The sequence below is a fragment of the Parasteatoda tepidariorum genome, chromosome 4, assembly GCF_982258835.1.
Source record: "Parasteatoda tepidariorum strain Cologne lab strain chromosome 4, Ptep-v5.0, whole genome shotgun sequence".
NCBI lineage: Eukaryota > Metazoa > Arthropoda > Arachnida > Araneae > Theridiidae > Parasteatoda > Parasteatoda tepidariorum.
The window spans coordinates 65634342-65655144 of NC_141758.1; the positions used below are offsets into that span (position 1 = coordinate 65634342).

At 28.9% G+C, this 20803-nt stretch overlaps 1 protein-coding gene across 1 annotated transcript; it reads left to right on the top strand.

Annotated features, from left to right (window-relative positions):
• The first annotated feature begins 5674 nt into the window (after positions 1-5674).
• Positions 5675-20560, top strand: LOC147811024 (eclosion hormone-like). The gene is made up of 3 exons (XM_087160377.1): positions 5675-5750; positions 13001-13113; positions 20309-20560. The coding sequence occupies exons 2-3, from the start codon at positions 13025-13027 to the stop codon at positions 20451-20453; spliced, it is 234 nt and encodes a 77-aa protein (XP_087016503.1). The 5' UTR covers positions 5675-5750; positions 13001-13024; the 3' UTR covers positions 20454-20560.
• Positions 20561-20803: the final 243 nt, after the last annotated feature.

The following is a 20803-nucleotide window of genomic DNA, read 5'->3' on the forward strand; positions in this document are numbered from 1 at the left end:
TTAATGAGTGCATTAAATACAGGATCTATTCTTTTTTTTCCTTAATAATTTAAGATAAAGATTTCTGATAAGCTTTCTTGTAGAGGTTAATTTTTCATTTCAGTTGTTTGGGTATTATTTTGTTTTATATCTTATAATAAGTTGGTCTTTATAATCAAGGATATTTTACTCCTTCCTGAAACAAGCTAGATATGTAGTTGTTTTGTAACTATTTTTCTCTTTCACCTTCTTACATTTTCAGCCTTGATTCATGTATATTAATGTCTGTCCAATTTTATAATATAATGGGATCAAACCAATTTTCATTGTCAGCACATTAGACGGAAAGTTGTATTTCATGATCCAGTTTTCTTATCTTAAGCTCCAGATTTCTTTGGTTGTCATCAGCATAAATGTTAGGTATTGTTTATCTGAAAGGGTTCCTTAATTTAAACATGTTTGACTTGTGGTTTTTATTATCCTTTCTCTGCTGTTACGTTTTTGGTTTTGTTTATTTAATGGGTTCAGAAGCGACTGAAGGCATTTTTACTATTAATACAGGATCTGTAGCGTTTTTAAAAGATTCTTAAAGGTGCTTATTTTTGTTTTTTGAAAGCCCTTTAGGTGTTTTTAAAATGTGCTTAATTTCCAAAATTATTATTTTTTTTAACCATGTTGATTTTCATTATGAATTATGCAAACAGTCATTGTTCTATTTAACGTCTTTATAATTAATTCAACCCCAATCTATTTTGATGTATCGTCGATCCCGTAACATATAGAAACACCATTGTTTTACATGTTTGGTGAAATACTTGCCGATGCGCATGTGCGTATACTGAACTATTTCGCGCTTTTGGTTTGACATTGGTGGAAGTGGTTTTGGTACTCGTTAATAAAAGTTGGGAACCTTTTAATCAATTAAATACCCTTTCACAAAATAGTGACATTGGTTGTTCTTAAAATTCCCACAAATATTACTTTAAATAAAAATTTAACATATTTCGTTGTGCATGGCATTTTTAAAAGCCTCTGAAGGTGCTTTTTTCATTGGGTGTTTTTAAACAGTGCTTAATTTTCCAGAATGAGATATTTTTTCTTTACTATGTTGATTTTCACCACGATTTATGCGAAAAGACATTATTCTATTCAACATTCTCACAATTAATTCAACCCTAATCTATTTCGGCGTTCAGTCAAGCCGTCTCACATTGAAATGCCATTTGTTCTGCCTGTGCGTATACTGAGCTGGGTTCAGTGGGAAGAATTTTTGTCCCCTCATGTGCCCCTCTGCTACATTTTGCAAGAGATTCTCCATTTCAGGCTTAATTTCCGCCCTTTTAAATCGAACTGAAAAATCTCTCGAATCTTCGCTGCTTACGGGGTCTAACTAAATTGTCATTGTAAATAAACATTGTAAGATTTTTTTTTCTTTAATAACGATAATTATTTTTATTTCTCTTGCTAATTTCATCTTTCGTGACGTGCCATCATCTTCATGGCCTTCTCCAGTTATTCTATTTATAGATCAGTACCATAATCTTCGAACTTGTCTTGGGGGTTATTCACTAATTATGTATTTTCATGTTTGGTCCCCATAGCAGTCGAAAATCCCAAAGTTTCATCACCTCAAAATTTTCATCTTTCTTTTATTCGTTAAATTTAAGAATTACCTGAGACTTTTAAACATGATGTTTTTCCTTGGTGGACCATCCATTGATTGCTTAAAATTTGTGTAAACAAATAACTTTTATTTATATATAAAAATTACTGTCTATAACCTTTTTAAATAATAGTTAAATGAATTATAATTTTGGAATTATTTTTTGACGTAATTAAATAAAGTAATTATGAATTTAAAAATAGATTGAACCACTTAATATTGAACATCTTGAAAATTTTGTATAAATTGTTTGTATGGTGCCTAATATAATCAAGAAAATAGTTCTTTGTCAGAAACTAGATATTTTCTCATGATCATGATCATCAATCTTAGGAAATTATTATGTATTTATGAACTTTCAACAGTAGGAAGAGGAATTTTTTTTTATTAGTGTGCATTCCCTAATTGCAGGGTTGGTATTTTGATGTCAAAAACCTGTCACAATTTGTCTAAATCTGTTTGAAACTGTCAAAAGCGTGGTACAAGTTTCTTTATTAACATTGGGAACATTTTATTAGACATTAAATTATGCACAGTACCTGCATTTTATGCTATTTTAATTATTAATATATCATTTATAAAAAATGTAGCGAAATTCATTAACTTATTAATTGATTTTTCTGAAAACATGGTGCTCTTAATAACTATGAGTTAATTGTTATCAATCTAAATATTTATTTTATGCCACAACTAAGCAGATTTTTTAGAGTAAGTAAAACTAAAGTCGCCAACTTATAAATAAATTTTTTTATTCTTAATGTTTGTCATTACAGTAGGGAACCGATTATCTGGAACGATCGGGACCATCACTATTCCGGATAACTGATTTTTCCGGTTTTCTGAATCGCTACAAAAAGCCGTTTTTTTATTGTTAAACCCAACTAAAAAAAATTTTGGGGGGGAAAATAATCTTAAAAAGAAGAAAAAACGATGAAGTAATACACTAATGATTATTTCCAAAATGATGGTAAGGTGAACATATTTAAAAAAAAAAAGAAAAATCTTATGAGGAAAAAAAATTTTTGTTTAAAAAATGGCGGGAAAATTTATCGAATTTCGTTCCGGTTTTCTGATTTCCAGATAACGGGTTCTGTACTGTACTACTTATATGCAGGTTAGCAGAATATGTCTAATCATATGAACAAGGTTATGAGGGAATTTCAGAAATTTCTTTCCTTCCAAAAAAAATTCCTTTAGCATTTTTTATTGTTAAAAAATGTGTCTCTTTGCAAATTTTTCCTTCCTAAAAAACGTTAGTTATCAATTTGTTAGATTGAATTCCTTAAGTTTATGAGAGAGATCTTTAATTTAATAATTTATTACTATTTTGATTTTTAACAAATGCTCTTTCCTTCAAGAATTGTGTGAAGTCAAATTTCTTTTCTTATAAAAACTTCACTTTCCAAAAATTTTTTTAGAAAAGTAATTGTACTAAAAGAAAAGAAAAATTTGGATAAAAAAAACTTGGTTCTGAGGAGCTATTAAGGACAGAATTATCTGCACTCCTGCTTATATGTATATTTCCTTTCCTTTCCTTATTTACAAAAAAATATAAATGTTTGTTTAAATGAGTCAAAAATTTTTTTAAATCAATAAATTCAAGGGTTTGAATTAAGTTGCTTTCAATATTTAGTGCAGTTATAAGAATAAATTTCCTAATTACATGTCATTTTATTATGTTATAATAGTATATTAGGTCAACATTTTAGTCTATTTAGCTGAACATCAATGGAAGGAGCAGTTTATATTTCTGTCTTATTCATATAAAATTGAAAAATGAACTTGAAGTACAGAGGGCTTCAAAACTATTTTTTTGTAATTGCTAGCTTTCGGGAAAAGAGGATTTAAAATGGAAGTAAATGAAAACTGATTTTACTTATAAAGAATAAGATAATTGTATTTTTATTTTTAACAGTTTTAACAAATTAAGGGCTTGGATAAATTGCAATTTGACACATTTTTATTTATAAATATTTAATATTTTCTACACCAAAATGTGGGTTTTCGACAGTAATTTTCGAAACAGAAAGAGTTTTTTGTTAAAATAATTCAAGAATATTATATTGATAGAACCCTTGTGATTTTACGTGTATGTTAATCTAAAAAATACTTCATATTTATAATAGCTAATAATTATCCTTATGCTAAGATTTTTAGGTTAGTCAAAAGGTTTTTTCTTGACATGACGGTTAAAACCGTCAATTATCAAAACTTGCAACCTTGCCTAATTATGATATTTGTTTAAAGTGCTTAAATATATTTTTTAAATGCTTAAAAGGTGCTTATTTTTTGTTGAAAAATTTGGCTATGCACCCTGTGATATATTGTGGTTAATCCGAATTTCTTATTTCAAGAAAATAAATTTTTAAAATTATTTTATGCCCAAGTTTACTTTTTAAAAAAAAAAAATTCCAAAATTAGAACTTTTTACATTTAAACGAAGTATAGCCAAACAATATCAGTTACCAAAAAAAATTTTTTTTTTCGATTATAATTAAAATATTACAGACTTAGTTATTCTTCATGCTATTTTAACTAATGTCAGCACTAATTCTTTTAAAACACATGCAATATTTTTAATAACTAATAATCATAAAATACTGTGGTTCTTTGGTGGCTTAAAATTTCCCATCAGAGTACAAAGCAGGCGGGCTCTTTTTTTTGAGAAAATTTTCATAGATTTTTTACCACTTTTAAGAAAGCGTTTGGTTCTGTAAAAAAATTTATGAAAAATTTAGATTATCTTCATCAACGAAATCATCTTCGATCTACTATGCATCATCTTCGTTTTCCTGGTTTCGGAGGATGACCAAAAGTTCTATCTGTCGACGAGCTGCTACACGAACTGGTCTTACTTTGTTGATTTGAATATTCTCTTGTGATCTTTCAAGCAAGTTAAAGATGCAAAATATGTACCACAAGTAAGACAAATTTTGCGTTTAATATCACCTACTGATGGGCATGCTGCATCGTATGGTATTTCTGTGATGGAATTCAAACCTATTTTTTGATTAACAGCAGCTTTTACAATTGGCTCCAACGTTTGAGGTAAAAATAATGATGGAAAAGTTCCTCGTGGTTCATTAATATCAAGTCCATCATCAGTTTGTGCTATGGGCACAGGCGCTGATAAAAATCTGTTAGGCACAAGATTAAGAATTGAACTCCGAAATTTAGGACAACAAGATTCATCGTTACACTTAACGATTTGCAGTAGATATTGGCTGCTTCTCGCGTACTTAGCTTGTTATAATACATATGTAGGAAAAAGTCAAACTTAAATTTGGTGTATTGATGTACGTACTTTGTATAATACCTCCCCCCTCCCCTTCGGGATGTACGTACTTTTTGAGCGGCCCCTCAAGCTCGTGCCTCCAAAAGCGAGACAAAACTCATCTCTAGTACAAAGGATTAACGAATGTCTCGGTTTCCCGGTATTTTTCAGGCCACTAAAAAGTTGTTTCTTAGTGTTAGCAAATATAATATTTTAATATATTAGAATTAAAAGAATTTTGTCAGCCACTGCATTTAAGTAATTTAAACAAATGTACTGAAGATCAAACAAACAAATCTTTATATTTTAAGAAAAAAAAAGTTCTATAAAAAATAATATTTTTTTATTTTATTTTTGCTCTTCACTACCACTGGAAAAAATATCTCGCAAAAGTTTTGGAGTTATGGTAATTTATCCGTAAAATCTTGTTTTTAAAGTTTAACTTAAATATGTAAGTTCAAATGAGATGGAAACAAAAACTTAAATATTTCGCAAATATTAACAATTAAACACAAATTAGTTCTGTATATATATTTTTTTAAATATTCAGTTACTAATTTACGTTAATTTAGTAGTGTACAACTTTTCAATATATTTAAGCTTTTCAGAATGAATAAGCAATGTGACACGCTTTATGAATGACTTATTAATTGATGAATCGAATGAAGCTCGTTGGTTCTTCAAATATCCTCGACCTGCGCGCGACTTCTTAAATTTTCGCCGATTCTCCTATAAAACAAAACTTCAAATCTGAATAGTTTTAGTTGAGCTGAACTTATAACACCGACATTTTATGTTAAAGAGACACTTTTTTTTTTAGAAATAAAAACACTGGTGAGTTAATGTATTTTTTATTCTCTGTCTTTTTCCGGAAATTAAAAAATTTAAATTATATTGTAAAAATATTTAAAATTAAAATGCTTAAGTATATTTAAAGATATTTTAATTTTTTAATCGATAAATTGAAGTTATAATTGATAATATAAGATTAAATTTTAATTCGCATGTACTTATTGTTAGGAACACTCAAAAATATTGCAACAGATATGGAAATAATTGTAGACAGAATTTAGAACTTTAAATTTTTAGCAGATTTAATAACTAACAAGTGAAAACTGAACTGAAACATTAAGTAGTTAAATACATCGGGTAATTAGAATTCTAGTGTTTTGGAATAAGAATGCCACCTGTTCCGCTTAACGCAAAGGACTTAATAAATTGGTAGGAAATAAGACAAGATATTTTTCAGAATTTTAGCTAAATCTAAAAATAATTAAAAGGAACCCCAACTTACTGAAACTGGGTGACGTTTTAAAATTTTTTTCGCCTTCCATTGATGTGAAGCGGGTTCGAATCCCAGCAATGGCTGGTCGATACGAATACCGCATCCGTGTTGCCCCGACCACAGTGCTGACTTAAAATAAAATATTCTCAGTGGTAGACGGATCATAGGTTGGAGTCCCCTTGCCGTTAGGATAATAATGGGGAATTTTCGTGGTTTTTCTCCCCAGGTAATGCAAATGCGAGTTAGTGCCATCAAAAAGACCTCCACGAAGGCAACCCCCCCCCCCCAATACTTGATCCAGGAGTTCGCTTGTCTTCTGGATTGGGTTCAAAACTACAAGGCTGGGGAGTTGAACATTATTGGGTCGGCTGTTCAACGACGGTTTTAAAATTCAATACATCGTAAGTTGTCGTCTCTGTGAAATGAAAATTTACATGGTTGCTTTTTGTAATCATAGTATAAATTAGAATCGTAGTATGGTTATTAGATTTTAATGGTGCTATTAAAACTAACTCTTTTTTTCTCAAAGAAAGTACTCATTTGTTATCATCACAAATATAATTTAATAAGAAGATTCAGTATGAATCGTCGAAAAACATTTTAATTTAAGCTGGACTATAAATAGCTACATCTTGGCTTTGTTGAAATTTTGCCCACCATTCCATTAAATTTTAAGCTGTAAATGCCGAACTATATTTTTTGAAATATTATTGCATACGTTGTCTGCATTCAATAAGTTAAAATATTGAAATTGATACTCAAAAAATTAGTTCCTCCCAACACGGACTAGAAATAAAATATTTTTAGAATCAACTTTTTCTTTCTTCCGGATTATAATCTTTGGATATTAAATAAATAATCCCAAGAGACTAGGCCGGTAAGATATTACCCAATTGAAAACTTTATTTGCCTAAAAAATATATAAATGGGAAATAACAATCCCCCTGTTTCAAGCTCTCTAAAATAGGCGTTCAATTTCAAGACTTGTCGGGCATGAATGAGAAGAAACAAAAGTGACTTGTTTCTTCTTTATCTTTAAAAGCAACTTTATCTATAATGGCTGAGTTTTATTTTTTGAAATATTGTGCCATAAGTTGTCTGCATTCAATAAGTTTAAGTATTGAAACTGATAGTCTAAATCAGTTTTATAATTTTCTTTAATTCTTCCCTACACGGGGTAGAAATAAAATATTTACGTTTCATATTTCAAATCACTTTTTGTTTCTTCTCATTCACCCCTGGCAAGTCTTGAAAATACGCACCTTGTTTAAGCGCTAGAAATATGTCGATTGTTATTTCCTATATTTTTGAAGCAAATAAAGTTTTTCATCAGGTAATATTTTAAGATATATTAATGAGTGAAATCTAAACAAAATATTGTAACTACCAGACTTTTATATGCCCGGTAGGGGAATTTTCCGAGTTTATCTGTAGCACAACCTTTAATTACAGAAAAATTAGCACAAAAAGTAAACACAAAGAAATTTGTTGAAAAGTTTCTATTTTGCATTAAAAAATGTTTACAATTTTAATTAAATAAAATATTGAATAAATTCCTATACAGTAAATGGCCAAGCAACTTAAGTTTTTGGAAGTTAAGAACATTTTACGAGATTTTGCGTCTTTTTTTTAGACGTTTTTTAAAAAAATTTTATTTTTAAAAATTCTAGTTAAGTAAAGAACATTATTTGGAATTTACGAAACACGATTGTAAGGTATGAAATTTTTTACATCATTTTAAAGAATGTTATTTTACAGGACAAGTTTGAGCGAAATCAGTCGAATAATTAATTGCTGAGAATTCAAAGTTTAAAACTATATGTATGTCTATATATATATATTTAAAATTCGATTTCTCAGGAACTATTTGACCGATATGCGCAAACTTTCTATTTTTTTATGTAAAATTACCTTCTTTGAAACTATGTAAAAAATTGCATACCTTAAAGTTCAAATTTTTTTTCGGCTGTCGTTAAATAAAATAATAAATATTTACCGAAAGTTAAACTGCCTTTGAACTCATGAAACTATCTTTGGGTAAAACAATTTCATCACGTGCAAAAATTTTTGAATTTGTTTAAAAAGTTCTTTATGGCGAAATGCGAGAAAAGTAACATTAAAATTAAGGAGTCCAAGCTTTGAACCGCTCTCCTGGCCACAATCTTGGGACCATATTTCCCAGATTGCGCAACCCCCTATGTTTTGAGCAAGGTTGGCAAGTTTCTGCCACATTTGTGGCAGAAATTCGGAAAATGACATAGAAGTAAGTACTGAGATTGACATACAATGGATAATTCATCGAAAAAACAATTAAATGTTAAACAAAGTAGAATTTATTTACAAAATTATCACCATTCAAAATCAAATATTACATTGTTTGCACTATAACAAAAGACAAGTTTTGATGCAGTTTCTGAACCTAAACAATTTCTCAATTTGCTATGCACGAACGAGAAATTTGAGAAGATTCTCTCAAGTCTCATTCGTGCATAAGGGAATCTTTGTGCATCGAGAGAATCTTCTCAAATTTGAAAAGATTCTCTCAAGTCCAGCAGAACTAGCAGGCATTGCCATCAAGGAACAAGCAAGATTTGTGAAACTTTCATCGATTGCATATTTTTTAAAACTGAAATAATATGTAATTACAAAATAATATATATTTACAAACAATGAATTAAAAAGTTTGTTACAGTTACATGGAGTCACATTTCTCAGTTTACTTAAACAAAATGTCATTAAGCAATTACTAGAACTAATCTAGACATTTTTTTAGTTTCTGTCAGTTTTTACCGGTTATAACCAGTTTCTGCCACTGGCATGGCAAAAACCAATTTCTGCCGGCAAAAAGCCAACCCTGGTTTTGAGGGTTAGAGATCCAAATCCATTTATAAAAAAGGTATATTTATTTAGATAAAGTACGTTTTTGTGTCTGATTTCGTGACTTAAAATATTGTCTGGTCTTATTAATTTTCATATTTGAGGTCAACCCCTTGAACCATTAAGATTGAGTTTTGGAACATGTAGATCCGGTTGTTAAATCAAAAGTTATCCAGTGTGGGGCTTTTTTTTGGGGGGGGGGTACAATATTCTCCACAGACATGCAATCTTCTTCAGCTTTTAGTCAGAGATTTTTTTCAAGTATTTAAATTGGTTAGCAGAATTTCTGTTATAACATTTGATTTAGAAATATTTAAGAATTTATGAATAATTTAAAGGTATACACGATGTCTTAAAAGCAAACAGTATATTTTTAGATGATGGCGAAATTTTAAGGAACTTTTCTTGCATAATTATTTAATTACCACTTTAAATAACATCGAGTGCTAGAACTTCCAGGTTGGCAGCTCTACGTCTTATCTATGTTTTGATGTTTATAAGAGCTGGCAAAATTTTAAAAACATTTTCTGTTATTTCACTATCACTTTAAATATTGCCGATTTCCCAGGGCAGTAGTTTTGGAAATAGTATGTTAAAATCTAGCCAAACTGTACTCTGCATTAACCTTTTCGTACATATCAGCCTCATGTGAGAACGTACACTGAAGAGCCAAAAAAACTGGTATGCCTGCCTAATATCGTGTAGGGTACCCGCGAGCACGCAGAAGTGCCGCAACACGACGTGGTATGGATTCGATCAATGTGTGAAGTAGTGCTGAAGATAATTGACACCATGAATCCTGCAGGGCTGTCCATAAGTGGGAGTAAGAGGGGGCGGGGATATCTTCTGAACATCACGTTGGAAGGCATCCCAAATATATTCAATAAAGTTCATGTCTGGGGATTTTGGTGGCCAGCGGAAGTGTCTAAATTCAGAAGAGTGCCGCTGGCCACCAAAATCCCCAGACATGAACTTTATTGAATATATTTGGGATGCCTTCCAACGTGATGTTCAGAAGATATCCCCGCCCCCTCTTACTCCCACTTATGGACAGCCCTGCAGGATTCATGGTGTCAATTGTCTTCAGCACTACTTCACACATTGATCAAATCCATGCCACGTCGTGTTGCGGCACTTCTGCGTGCTCGCGGGTACCCTACACGATATTAGACAGGCATACCAGTTTTTTTTGGCTCTTCAGTGTATATATTTTTGCTTCTCTATGTTATTCAGATTCGCATTTATACTGTAATTGTGCTGTAATTTGCATAACAACAGACTGAAATTTACAGATTTTCGGTTATTTTTGCCAACATTTTACACAGCTCAATACAGCGTCAGTATAACAAAGTGGCGCATCACATAGGCCAATGAATTATTAAGAAGTAATGGTGCGAAAAAACCCTATAAATCGAATTACTAAACTAAGAATCACACATTAAAAGACTACCACTTAAAATTGTTTATCCGGAGAAATATAGTATTACTGACTGCGTGACATAAATAAAGAATTTATACATATATGTACTTACTTCTCTGTTAAAAAAATATTTTCTAGTGGTAATAAAATTTAAGTTATTTTTAATTTAGTATTTTTCATCTTATCATAGCTTTTAAATATCAAATCAAATGCAATTTTATTGCAGTAATCTCTATTTTTCCTATTTCTCTGAGTCTATGTGGCTACTGTGCACCTGCGAAGCTCTGGGGTAGGCGAGGCAGTCTGCCACATAAACCTCTTCTCTCTCAAATTTGTTTGTTTAAATCTCGCTATTTTATTTTAATTTTCACTCAGTAAATGTTACTGAACCCTAACCTTCCATTTAATTGCGCTTCGGCAATTTATCATACATTCCCTCTCAGATGAATTAGTCAGAGCCCCTCGCGGGGCTGATGCTAAGATAACTACGACATATAAGTATGAGTGCAGTAATCTCTGTATATCTCAATATGATATCTCCGTTGCCTATTGGCAAATATTTTTCGCTGACGAGGTACGTGCCACAATTTAGATACCTTTCAAAATATAATTACATTAATGTATGCAGTACTCTCGATGTGGCACTTTTAAAGAGTGGGAGTAATTATCATTATGCTAAGATGATTCACAATTTAATTCGCTGCCAATTTATTTAAACTTTTGTAGAAAGCGGGGCAGTTGGCATCCCTGTATGTATGATATATACACAGTAAACATATTGCAAGCGGGTCTTACAAAAATACGTTTTTGAAATTTGTGCAATCCATAGTAAAATTTAAAAAGTAGTAGCAAAACTACTTCGCTTCCGCTCTGTTTTCCAAAGAAATTCTCCTTTCGTGATTACCACAAACATAAATAATTCAGTGTATACGTAATCAGTACTACAATTATTCGCCATGAATATTTTTTTTAAAATTGAAGTTGTAGTTATAGTGACAAATTTATTCCAACTGCTATGAAATCTTGCCGATCACTTTCTTTTCAAATTTTAATCTATTACAGCTGTAATATATATACTTTGGAAAAATGCCAGCATGCAATGTGTTAACCTTTTGACGGTCAGGGAAATGAGCAGTTTTCGTTTCATTAATTCGCGCAGTATTATACGCAAACAGTAGTCGAAAGTGGCATCTGTTTTCCACCTCCGTTCTTCCGAAAATGTCACCCTTCGCTAGTGATGCCAACTGCTCCGTCTTCTGTAATTGTTATAATAAGGTGGTAGCAAATTATGTAGTAAATTTCGTTGGAGAAGGACAGTTACGCCTACTTTTTAATACAGTAACCAGCAGATTGTTGCTATAACGCTGCATTTTATATGTTACTTATAGTTTTTGATATTTAGTGGTGAAAAAATTACTTAAAAGGAAAAATACTAAGCTGAAAGCAACTTGACTTTCGCTATCACTAGGAAATACTATTTTACAAAGCGGAGCAAGTTGGCATCTCTGGATGCGGTAGATAGCTCGCCTCACGCGTTTTTTTAAAAAATTTCTTTAAGTATTCGTAGTACATAAATAACAGTTTTTACGTACTTTTCGTTTTTAACATAGTCAATGCAGAATAATGATGGCGAACGAGCTCAGCTCGCCAGCGCGCATTGGGGAAAAATTTCACTACGCGAGTAGTGCTCGTTACTAACCATTACGGTCAAAATCTTGCTCCCGAGCGGAACTCGTTTGCGCGCATTATGAGGCACGATTCGATTGCGAGATGAACTCGTTCATAACCGTCAAAGAGTTAACACCACTCCCAGAAAGCAAAATAAGGTTTATTTTAACTCAAAAACCTTTTAATGTAAACATAAAAAGGCTTGTTACGCGGTTTACGTGTAAACCTTAAAACGAGATCTGTCACAATCTGCTCTATTCTACCCTAATCCAAAACCTTGGAAAACAACCTTCTATATAAACAACCTTGGAAAACAACCTTCTATATAAACAACCTTGGAAAACAACCTTCTATATAAAAACCTGAAATCGAGGTTGTCTTTGGGCTTTCAAGCGTGGAAAAAATCCTTGAATAAAGCTAGTCTCAAGATGAAAATAATCTTAAATCTAGGTAATGATAAGGTTTCTTTTCGCAAAGTCTTGTATGCTCAGCAAACCTTGTCCCGAAATTTTAATGAACAATGCAATTTGATCCTGTGGCTAGTGTGACGTCATTTAAAACGTCATTATGGATCTAAGTGACAATACTTTTTTAAAAAAATTTTTTAATCCTTTTAGGATGAAAGGTTTGAAACTGCAATATTTATGCTTTGTCGAAAAAAAGATTTTTAGCACAAACACTTTTGTGACCATAAAAAGAAAATTAAGACGCAGTAAGGTTATATGCTTTCTGGGACTATCACCTATAAATGAAATGACAAGGTTGAAAATCTACTCATATGAGCAGCTTTTACACATTTTATACTATTGTTTAATGAATGTTTATTTAATGAAGGAACCGCCCAATAAAGTAACGAACATGAAGACGTGTTGTCTCCTCATAGCCTTACTCTTGCTCTTCTCGGCATCAGACTGCGTCCTTTCAGTTTCAGTGAGAACATGTATTATGTAAGTTACATTCTTTATTTTAATAACTACTAAATTAATTACTAAGTAAATCAAGTTACATTCTTTATTTTAATAATTATTAAATTAATTACTAAGTAAATCAAGTTACATTCTTTATTTTAATAATTATTAAATTAATAACTAAATAAATCAAGTTGCATTCTTTATTTTAATAATTATTAAATTAATTACTAAGTAAATCAAGTTACATTCTTTATTTTAATAATTATTAAATTAATTTTACTAAGTAAATCAAGTTACATTCTTTATTTTAATAATTATTAAATTAATTTTACTAAGTAAATCAAGTTACATTATTTATTTTAATAATTATTTAATTAATAACTAAATAAATCAAGTTGCATTCTTTATTTTAATAATTATTAAATTAATTACTAAGTAAATTAAGTTACATTCTTTATTTTAATAATTATTAAATTAATTTTACTAAGCAAATCAAGTTACATTCTTTGTTTTAATAATTGTTAAATTAATTACTAAGTAAATCAAGTTGCATTCTTTATTTTAATAATTATTAAATTAATTACTAAGTAAATCAAGTTACATTCTTTATTTTAATAATTATTAAATTAATTACTAAGTAAATCAAGTTACATTCTTTGTTTTAATAATTGTTAAATTAATTACTAAGTAAATCAAGTTACATACTTCATTTTAACAATTATTAAATTAATAACTAAATATATCGTAATATTCTAAAGAGTACATCCAGATCTCTGGATCTTCTTTTTCCAATATCTAATATGCGAAAACGCAACATTTTGTAATGATGTAAAAATTACAATATGTGATGTTGCATTTATGCTTAGATACAGGGTTGCTACTGGCAATTAAAAATGTAAAACTTAATTACTGAAAAAATTCAAGTTTTTTTTTTAAAAAAGCGATTAAAGATAGCTACTTTTTCTAGCATATTTTTTTCCCAGTTTCCTATTGAAAGTAAATGCAATGAATGTTTTTGTTTTGAATCTGAATAATTTGAAATTAGTTTTAGTGGTAGTTGCGAAAAAGAAAAGGGCAGAATGGAGGAAGGTTCCAGGGAAGGCTCTGTCCCACAAAGGGCTGTCATGCCAATGGCAAAAGAAAAAGCAAAGCAATTCCATTGATGACTAAAATAAATATTTACCATTTTTATTATAAAGTATTCATCACTATTTACTTTATCTTTCTAATATATGTGCTATAACTGTTTAAAAAAAAAATCTTGGGTTTCATGTTTGTTTTAATCTTTTCAAAAATAGGCTGTAATTGTAAATGATTTTTTGATCGGTTTTTGAGCTTTTCCGTCTTGGTTTATTTTATCTTTTAGCCCTGCTTCTTGTAGTGAGGTAAAAAGTGGTAGCGTTTTAACTAAATTGATAATTCCTAAAGAGGCAAACACTTTAGTTAAAAAGATTATAAATGAATTTTCAGATCAAATATAAATTCTAAATATTTAATAAGTAAGTATTTAAGTTAAAAGTATTTTTTTTTCTTCAAAAGGTTCATGAGGTTTTACTTTAGTTTTGAATACGGAAGAGAAAAAAATCAGCTGCCTGAAGTCGAGAAATTGATTTATCTAAACATTATTTTGAGATCAATCAAAATATGTGGATTTTTATAGTTAAAAAATATTGAAAAATAAGGAAAAAATTTAATTCGTTTAAGATAATATAATAGAAATAAGTCGTCGAAATTAGAGGTCTATTTCTTGAGCATTTTACAATGATTTCCTCCTTTAAAAGGACACTAGACCGCGGGAAAAACTTATCATCACAAATTCTGTTTCCATAACTAATTTAAAATTAAATGTATAGAAACCTAGGCAAATCTAGAGTAAACCATAAAGTTCCAATTGCTGAAAAAAAGGGCAAAATATCTAAATGTTAATATATTATTGGAAGAGGATTTCCCCATTACGTAATCCCAAGTTATCCGTTATTTGCTTGTTTTCATTTTTATACATTGATAATTTTTTTTCAGTATTTGAAACTTCATGGTTTACTTACAGGAATGCCAACTGCTCCGCATTCTGCGAATTTTTTTATAAATTGGTAGCGAATTAAATCGTAAAACTTGTAAATTAAGGATAATTACTAGAGCCCGGATTTTGATGACCTAAAAATTCTCAACTAATGCCCTTAAAAAGTGCAAAAAGTGCCCTTAAAAAGTGCAAAAAATGACCTTAAAAAGTGCAAAAAATTACCTTAAAAAGGGCAAAAAATGCCCTTAAAGATGCAAAAATTGCGCAAAAAATTTAAATAATTGCAAAAATATTGAATTAAAAAAAATGTTTTGCTCTTTAAAATTATTATGACTCCTTTAAAAAATATAAAGCAATGCAATACTTGTTCTACGCTCATTAAAGTTTAAAAAATATGTTTTATATCCTAAAATAACAAAAAAAAGGAAAATATATTGACACCAAAATATTTTTATTTCGTATAGAAACTTTAATGGATATAACAAATTCCATCTCATAATATTACTAAATATCAGAATTACATTGGATTATTAAATGTTTTTTGATAATTTGAAATGTAAACGAGCGTCTCTTGCCTAAAAGTAAATTTTCATTCCTGCAGAAGCTTCTTTCAACGTCTACTGATGTCATAGGTGCGTACTTGAAAAAGACGGTCTCACTTACTGACAATTCTTCTTCAATTTGAAAAGATTTGGCTTCACTTGTTAATATCCTATAGATTTTCTTCATTGTTTGGAAGCCAGTGTAACAATGAAAATTGATAAAAAATAATAAAAATTGGAAAAAATTAACAAAAAACTTTAAAAAATGCATTAAAATGCAAAATATGCCCCAAAATTTAAAGAAAAATGCCCTATAAATCTAAAAAAATGCTCTAAAAGACGAAAAATGTCCAAAAATGCAAAAAATGCAAAAAAATGCAAATGTCATCAAAATCCGGGCCTTAATAATTACGTTTACTTTTTAATAGTGTTACCATGAAATAGTTACAATAAAGTTGCATTTTGTATGATACTTTGAATTTTTGATATGTAGTAGTGGAAAATTACTTAAAATAACAATTATTGAATTAAAAATAACTTAAATTTCGATACCATTGGAATTTTTTTTATTATTATTATTATAAAGTGGAGCAAGTTGGCATCTTGGTACATTAGGTTCACCTGAACTTATTCTTTCTATAACTTACATTTTAAATAATAATATAAATATTAATATAAATATTTTTCCATTTCTTCTTACAAAATGAAGCCTTTGCAAAGAAATTTTCTCATTACCGTCTGTTGACTTACTTTTCTTTACTTTCATCTAAACTTAACAATCCTAAATTTCGTGATTCGTTTCTTTTATATACGCTGATTGGGCATTTGAGAAAATCTGTTGCTCAAACAAAATATATAATTGAGGGAAAGAGAAAATGTATTTTTTTATTATCACCTCATTAATTGAATATTCATAATTAAATATCGTAGCTTGCTACATTTACAGAACTGATTAAAAATGCTTATTGTAAATTTTTTCATCAAATCTATTTAGCTGAACATGAATGAAAACAGTATTATATTAAATATTTTAATTTTTAATTTTTTTGAACTGAAATTTTAGTTCTAATTGCGTAAGTTTAATTGTTTCCCTAATCCTTGATAATTGTATAAAATTAAGGAATTATTTAACAAAATCATTAATTAATTAATAAAATTAATTAATTATTACAAAAATGATGTTTTGATCGGAAAAGTATAAAATTATAATTGTTTTTTGATAACTTTGTATTTTTGGAAGGAATAACATATTGATATCAGTTAACCCTTTCTAAGGCCGTGGTAAGTATACTTACCACTACTTTTTAAAGTCCATGTAACTTAAAAGTGGTAAACTTTTAAATTACATAGACTTGAAACTATTTAAATTAAAACTTCTTTACCACTTTTAATTTAGGTTTCTATTGGTTAATAACTTCAGCTTTCTTAAAGTGCGTTTGAATAAATTTGGTAGCCATTTGTTACTTTAAGAAAACGTATAAAAGTTATAAAATACATAATTCCTTTTGAAGTTTGTAGCATTTATAAAATTTATTTTATAAATAACGAAAAATAAAAGTCAATAAGTTGCTAATAGGTCGTGGTAAATATACTTACCTCCAAAAAAAATGGCATTAAAATTCAGATTAATTTTTTATGAGCTAAATTAGTTTTTTTTCTTTTATCAATTTTAATTCCAAAAATACTTTAATTTACCTTTACTAGAAATAAATGGTTAAATCGAGTCCCGTTAAAGGGTTAAATCGAGTGCTGGTATAAAAAGGTACGAAAAAAGAAAAAAAAATTAAACTAAAAAACTTAAAACTTAAACAAATGTTTACAAAATTAAATTAAAATACCTTAAAGCTATAGTTTACATCGCTGTTGAATGAGGATTTCCTTTTTATATTATTGATTCTATCAATAGAAAATTTATCACGCTGTCTAACAAACTTTTTTATTTGAACCTGAGAAGTTTGTAACAATATTTTTTTCTGGAAAGTTAGCAGTAGTGAAGTTCTAAATTACGGAACGAAATCTCTATCGATATTTATATCTATAAAATGATATTACTGTCACATCGAATGTTTGCACTGGCAAATATCACAATAAAGAAAACGTTTAAGAAGCTGTGTGCAAAAACTCGACCATAAATTTTAAATATTTCAATAATTGATATTTATCTTCAATCATTTGTAACAACTATGGCTTTATTTTTACAACCGTCGATTAATTTTTCTACGCCTAATTCTATAATATCGTTTAAGTTAATACAAACTCATCATTTAGTTTTATGCGTTTCTCAAAGCATTATCAAAATCATTTCTTTGTCCAACTGATATCTTGTTTAGTTTTCTTTATGGCTACGATTTTTCACTTATAGACACTAATTAAGTTCTATTCGTTATTGTGTTCTGACATTTAATTTCCAATCTCTTGTTAAATGTAAAACATATTAATTTACTACTGTCCATTGAAATGTTCCTTTTATGAATAATAGGAGAATAACAAATTTCTCCAGATGGTGTGATTAATATTTAGACATTAGCAGAAATCATTAATCTTAACTTTCTAATTTAACTTTTCATTTAAAAGGAATTCCTATTTTAGATATAGACTTACGGCATTCATTTAACTTATCGCTTATAACTCAGCATTGATGAAAAATTTCTTTGTTTTGCAGTTTAAACGCCACATATTTATTTAATTTTAAAAACAAATTGGTAATTTTTAGAAACAAATTGCCAATGTTAATCAAAGCTAAAAATTAATAAACAAGCAGAGATGAAAGCATTTAAATACATATTATTTCATATAGTGATATATTTTTTAAAATATGTAACTTTAAAGTTAGTGTCTGTAAGAAAATAATAAAATGTCGAAAAATAAATAGTCTGGAAATGAAGAAAGAATTTTTTTTTCGAATTAGGTTACCTGAGTCTTATGACAAATGTTAGTAAAGGGAGACAATTATCATGCACGGCTGTATCTTTGAATTTTTTATTTATTTACTATTTTTTATTAATATATTATTTTTATTTTATTTTTTTATTTAAGTTCTTTCGAAAAGTATCTCTTTGAAAGCATTTTTATAATGCAATGAGTAATTTTATTTTCCATGTTTCTTTTGTCTTTCTACAAAATTAAGATTAAGAGTGTACTTGCGTTTTACGTGACCTTTTTTACATAATTAATTTATTTCTAAGGAATGGCGGAAAAATATTTTTTAATCAAGTTTATAAAACCAAAAATAGATAATGAATGTCTTGTTTAATGTAAACACAAGAATACAAGTGTGCAGCCATGTAACTGAAGTATTTGAAAATATTTATTTAAATTCTCTAATACAGAGTGGCCAAATTCTAGAGAAATGTAAAAAATAAATGAAAGAAACAATAGATTTTAACTGATTAACCAGCTGAAAACATTTGTTAATTGAAGGATATATAACTAGATGTTTAAATGGAGCAACTGAATTTAAAAAATTATAAACTCAGTTCTTTCCCTAAAACCATAATTTGAATTTGACTTTTCTATCATAACTACCCTATTAACGTGAACTTGGTCTCAAAAGTGGTATCGAAAATAACCCCAGGATTCTATGTTCATCTGCACACCATTTTTCGATATTGTAAAGTTTATTTTTGCAGTTTATCCTGCTCTAAAAATGACTCTTAGATTTAATAGGATAATTTTTTTCTATATAAATAAATATGATTTTGAAATTTTTCATAGTCGCGTCCCTTTTATATCGATTGTATCAGTGACAGACAAACCATACAGAAACTGTCTCCTCAGATAGTTATCATCCTTGAAGTAATTCTTCGTTTCCATGCTAGTTATGGGTTAAAAGATTAAAAAAATTTGTGATTATTTAGAAATTTTCAACAATAATTAATATTTAATTTAAATTGAAAATTCTACTATAACATGACATTTTAAAACTAATAGTTAGTGAGAAACTGAACTCTATATTCCATCATAATATTATCAATCACCTTTTTTTCGAACTTCAGGATAAGCCCTTCAATTAATTTTATTTTAGTGCAAGTCAACCAATACTTAAATCATGCTCAAAGCAAAATAATTAAAAAAAATGTTTTAAAGTTATTTCATAAACTTGATTTTATAGTTATATTTTAACAAAACTGTTATAAAAGATGTTGTTGTTACTTTACGTCGCACTAGAGCTGCGCAATGGGCTATTGGCGACGGTCTGGGAAACATCCCGGAGGATGATCCGAAGACATGCCATCACAATTTTGATCCTCTGCGGAAGGGATGGCACCCCCAATCATAAAAGAAAAAATTCATAAAAGATGTCATAAAAGAAAAGATTTTCAAGAAAACGGTCATAAAAGTGCATATTTTACCAAATACACGCATTTGATTAGTGCTGACATCTAGTTTAAAATAAACTAACTATCTACAATTACCTTAAAAATATCCTGGTACTTCCATCTGGTGTATAAAATGAGAAATAAAATGTTTTTTGGGTTAAGCTTAAGTTTTTCTTTTCTTTCTAATTTGTAGACTGATGATAAACTTTAAACTAGCAAATTTTTTTTCTGTGTTTTATCAGAATTCTTAGTTTTATTAAGTTGATAATTGGAATCAAACATTAAAAACTGTAAATATATATATATTTAACGTCAGTTATTTTTTATTTAAATGTTTTATTTATGTGCAGAAATTGTGGTCAGTGCAAGAAGATGTTCGGTGAATATTTTCTTGGGCAGAGATGTGCCGAAGAGTGCTTAAGGACGGGAGGATTCCTCACGCCTGATTGTAACGACCCAAGCACCATTATCCGGTACTTATCCAAAATTGCGTAATTCTTCGTCCTCCCACTACTCAGTGGAATATTTATAAAAAGTTATAAAACAATACAAAAAAACTTGTATAAAAAATAGTATTCCAAAATAAAATCTTTCGAAGTGGATTTGTTTTACTCAACTGTTAATTTATTTTATTTAGGATTCCAAGAAAATCCTTCTTTATATTTCGTTAAAAAAAAACTTTTCTTTTTATTTATTATATTTCGTTTTAAAAATGTTCCTTTTTATATCATTGTATTTCGCTTTAAAATACTAATTTTCTTTATTTATAACTTTTTGTTAAACAAAATTTTTCTTTATTCTTTGTATTTTGTTTAAAGAAATGTTCCTTTTTTATTCCCTTTATT

What these genes read in the sequence shown, in the direction of transcription:
- LOC147811024 (XM_087160377.1), top strand. Translation starts at nt 13,025, where the DNA reads ATGAAGACGTGTTGTCTCCTCATAGCCTTACTCTTGCTCTTCTCGGCA. An exon ending in TCAGTGAGAACATGTATTAT is followed by an intron (nt 13,114 to 20,308) that starts GTAAGTTACATT and finishes ATTTATGTGCAG; the next exon opens with AAATTGTGGTCAGTGCAAGA.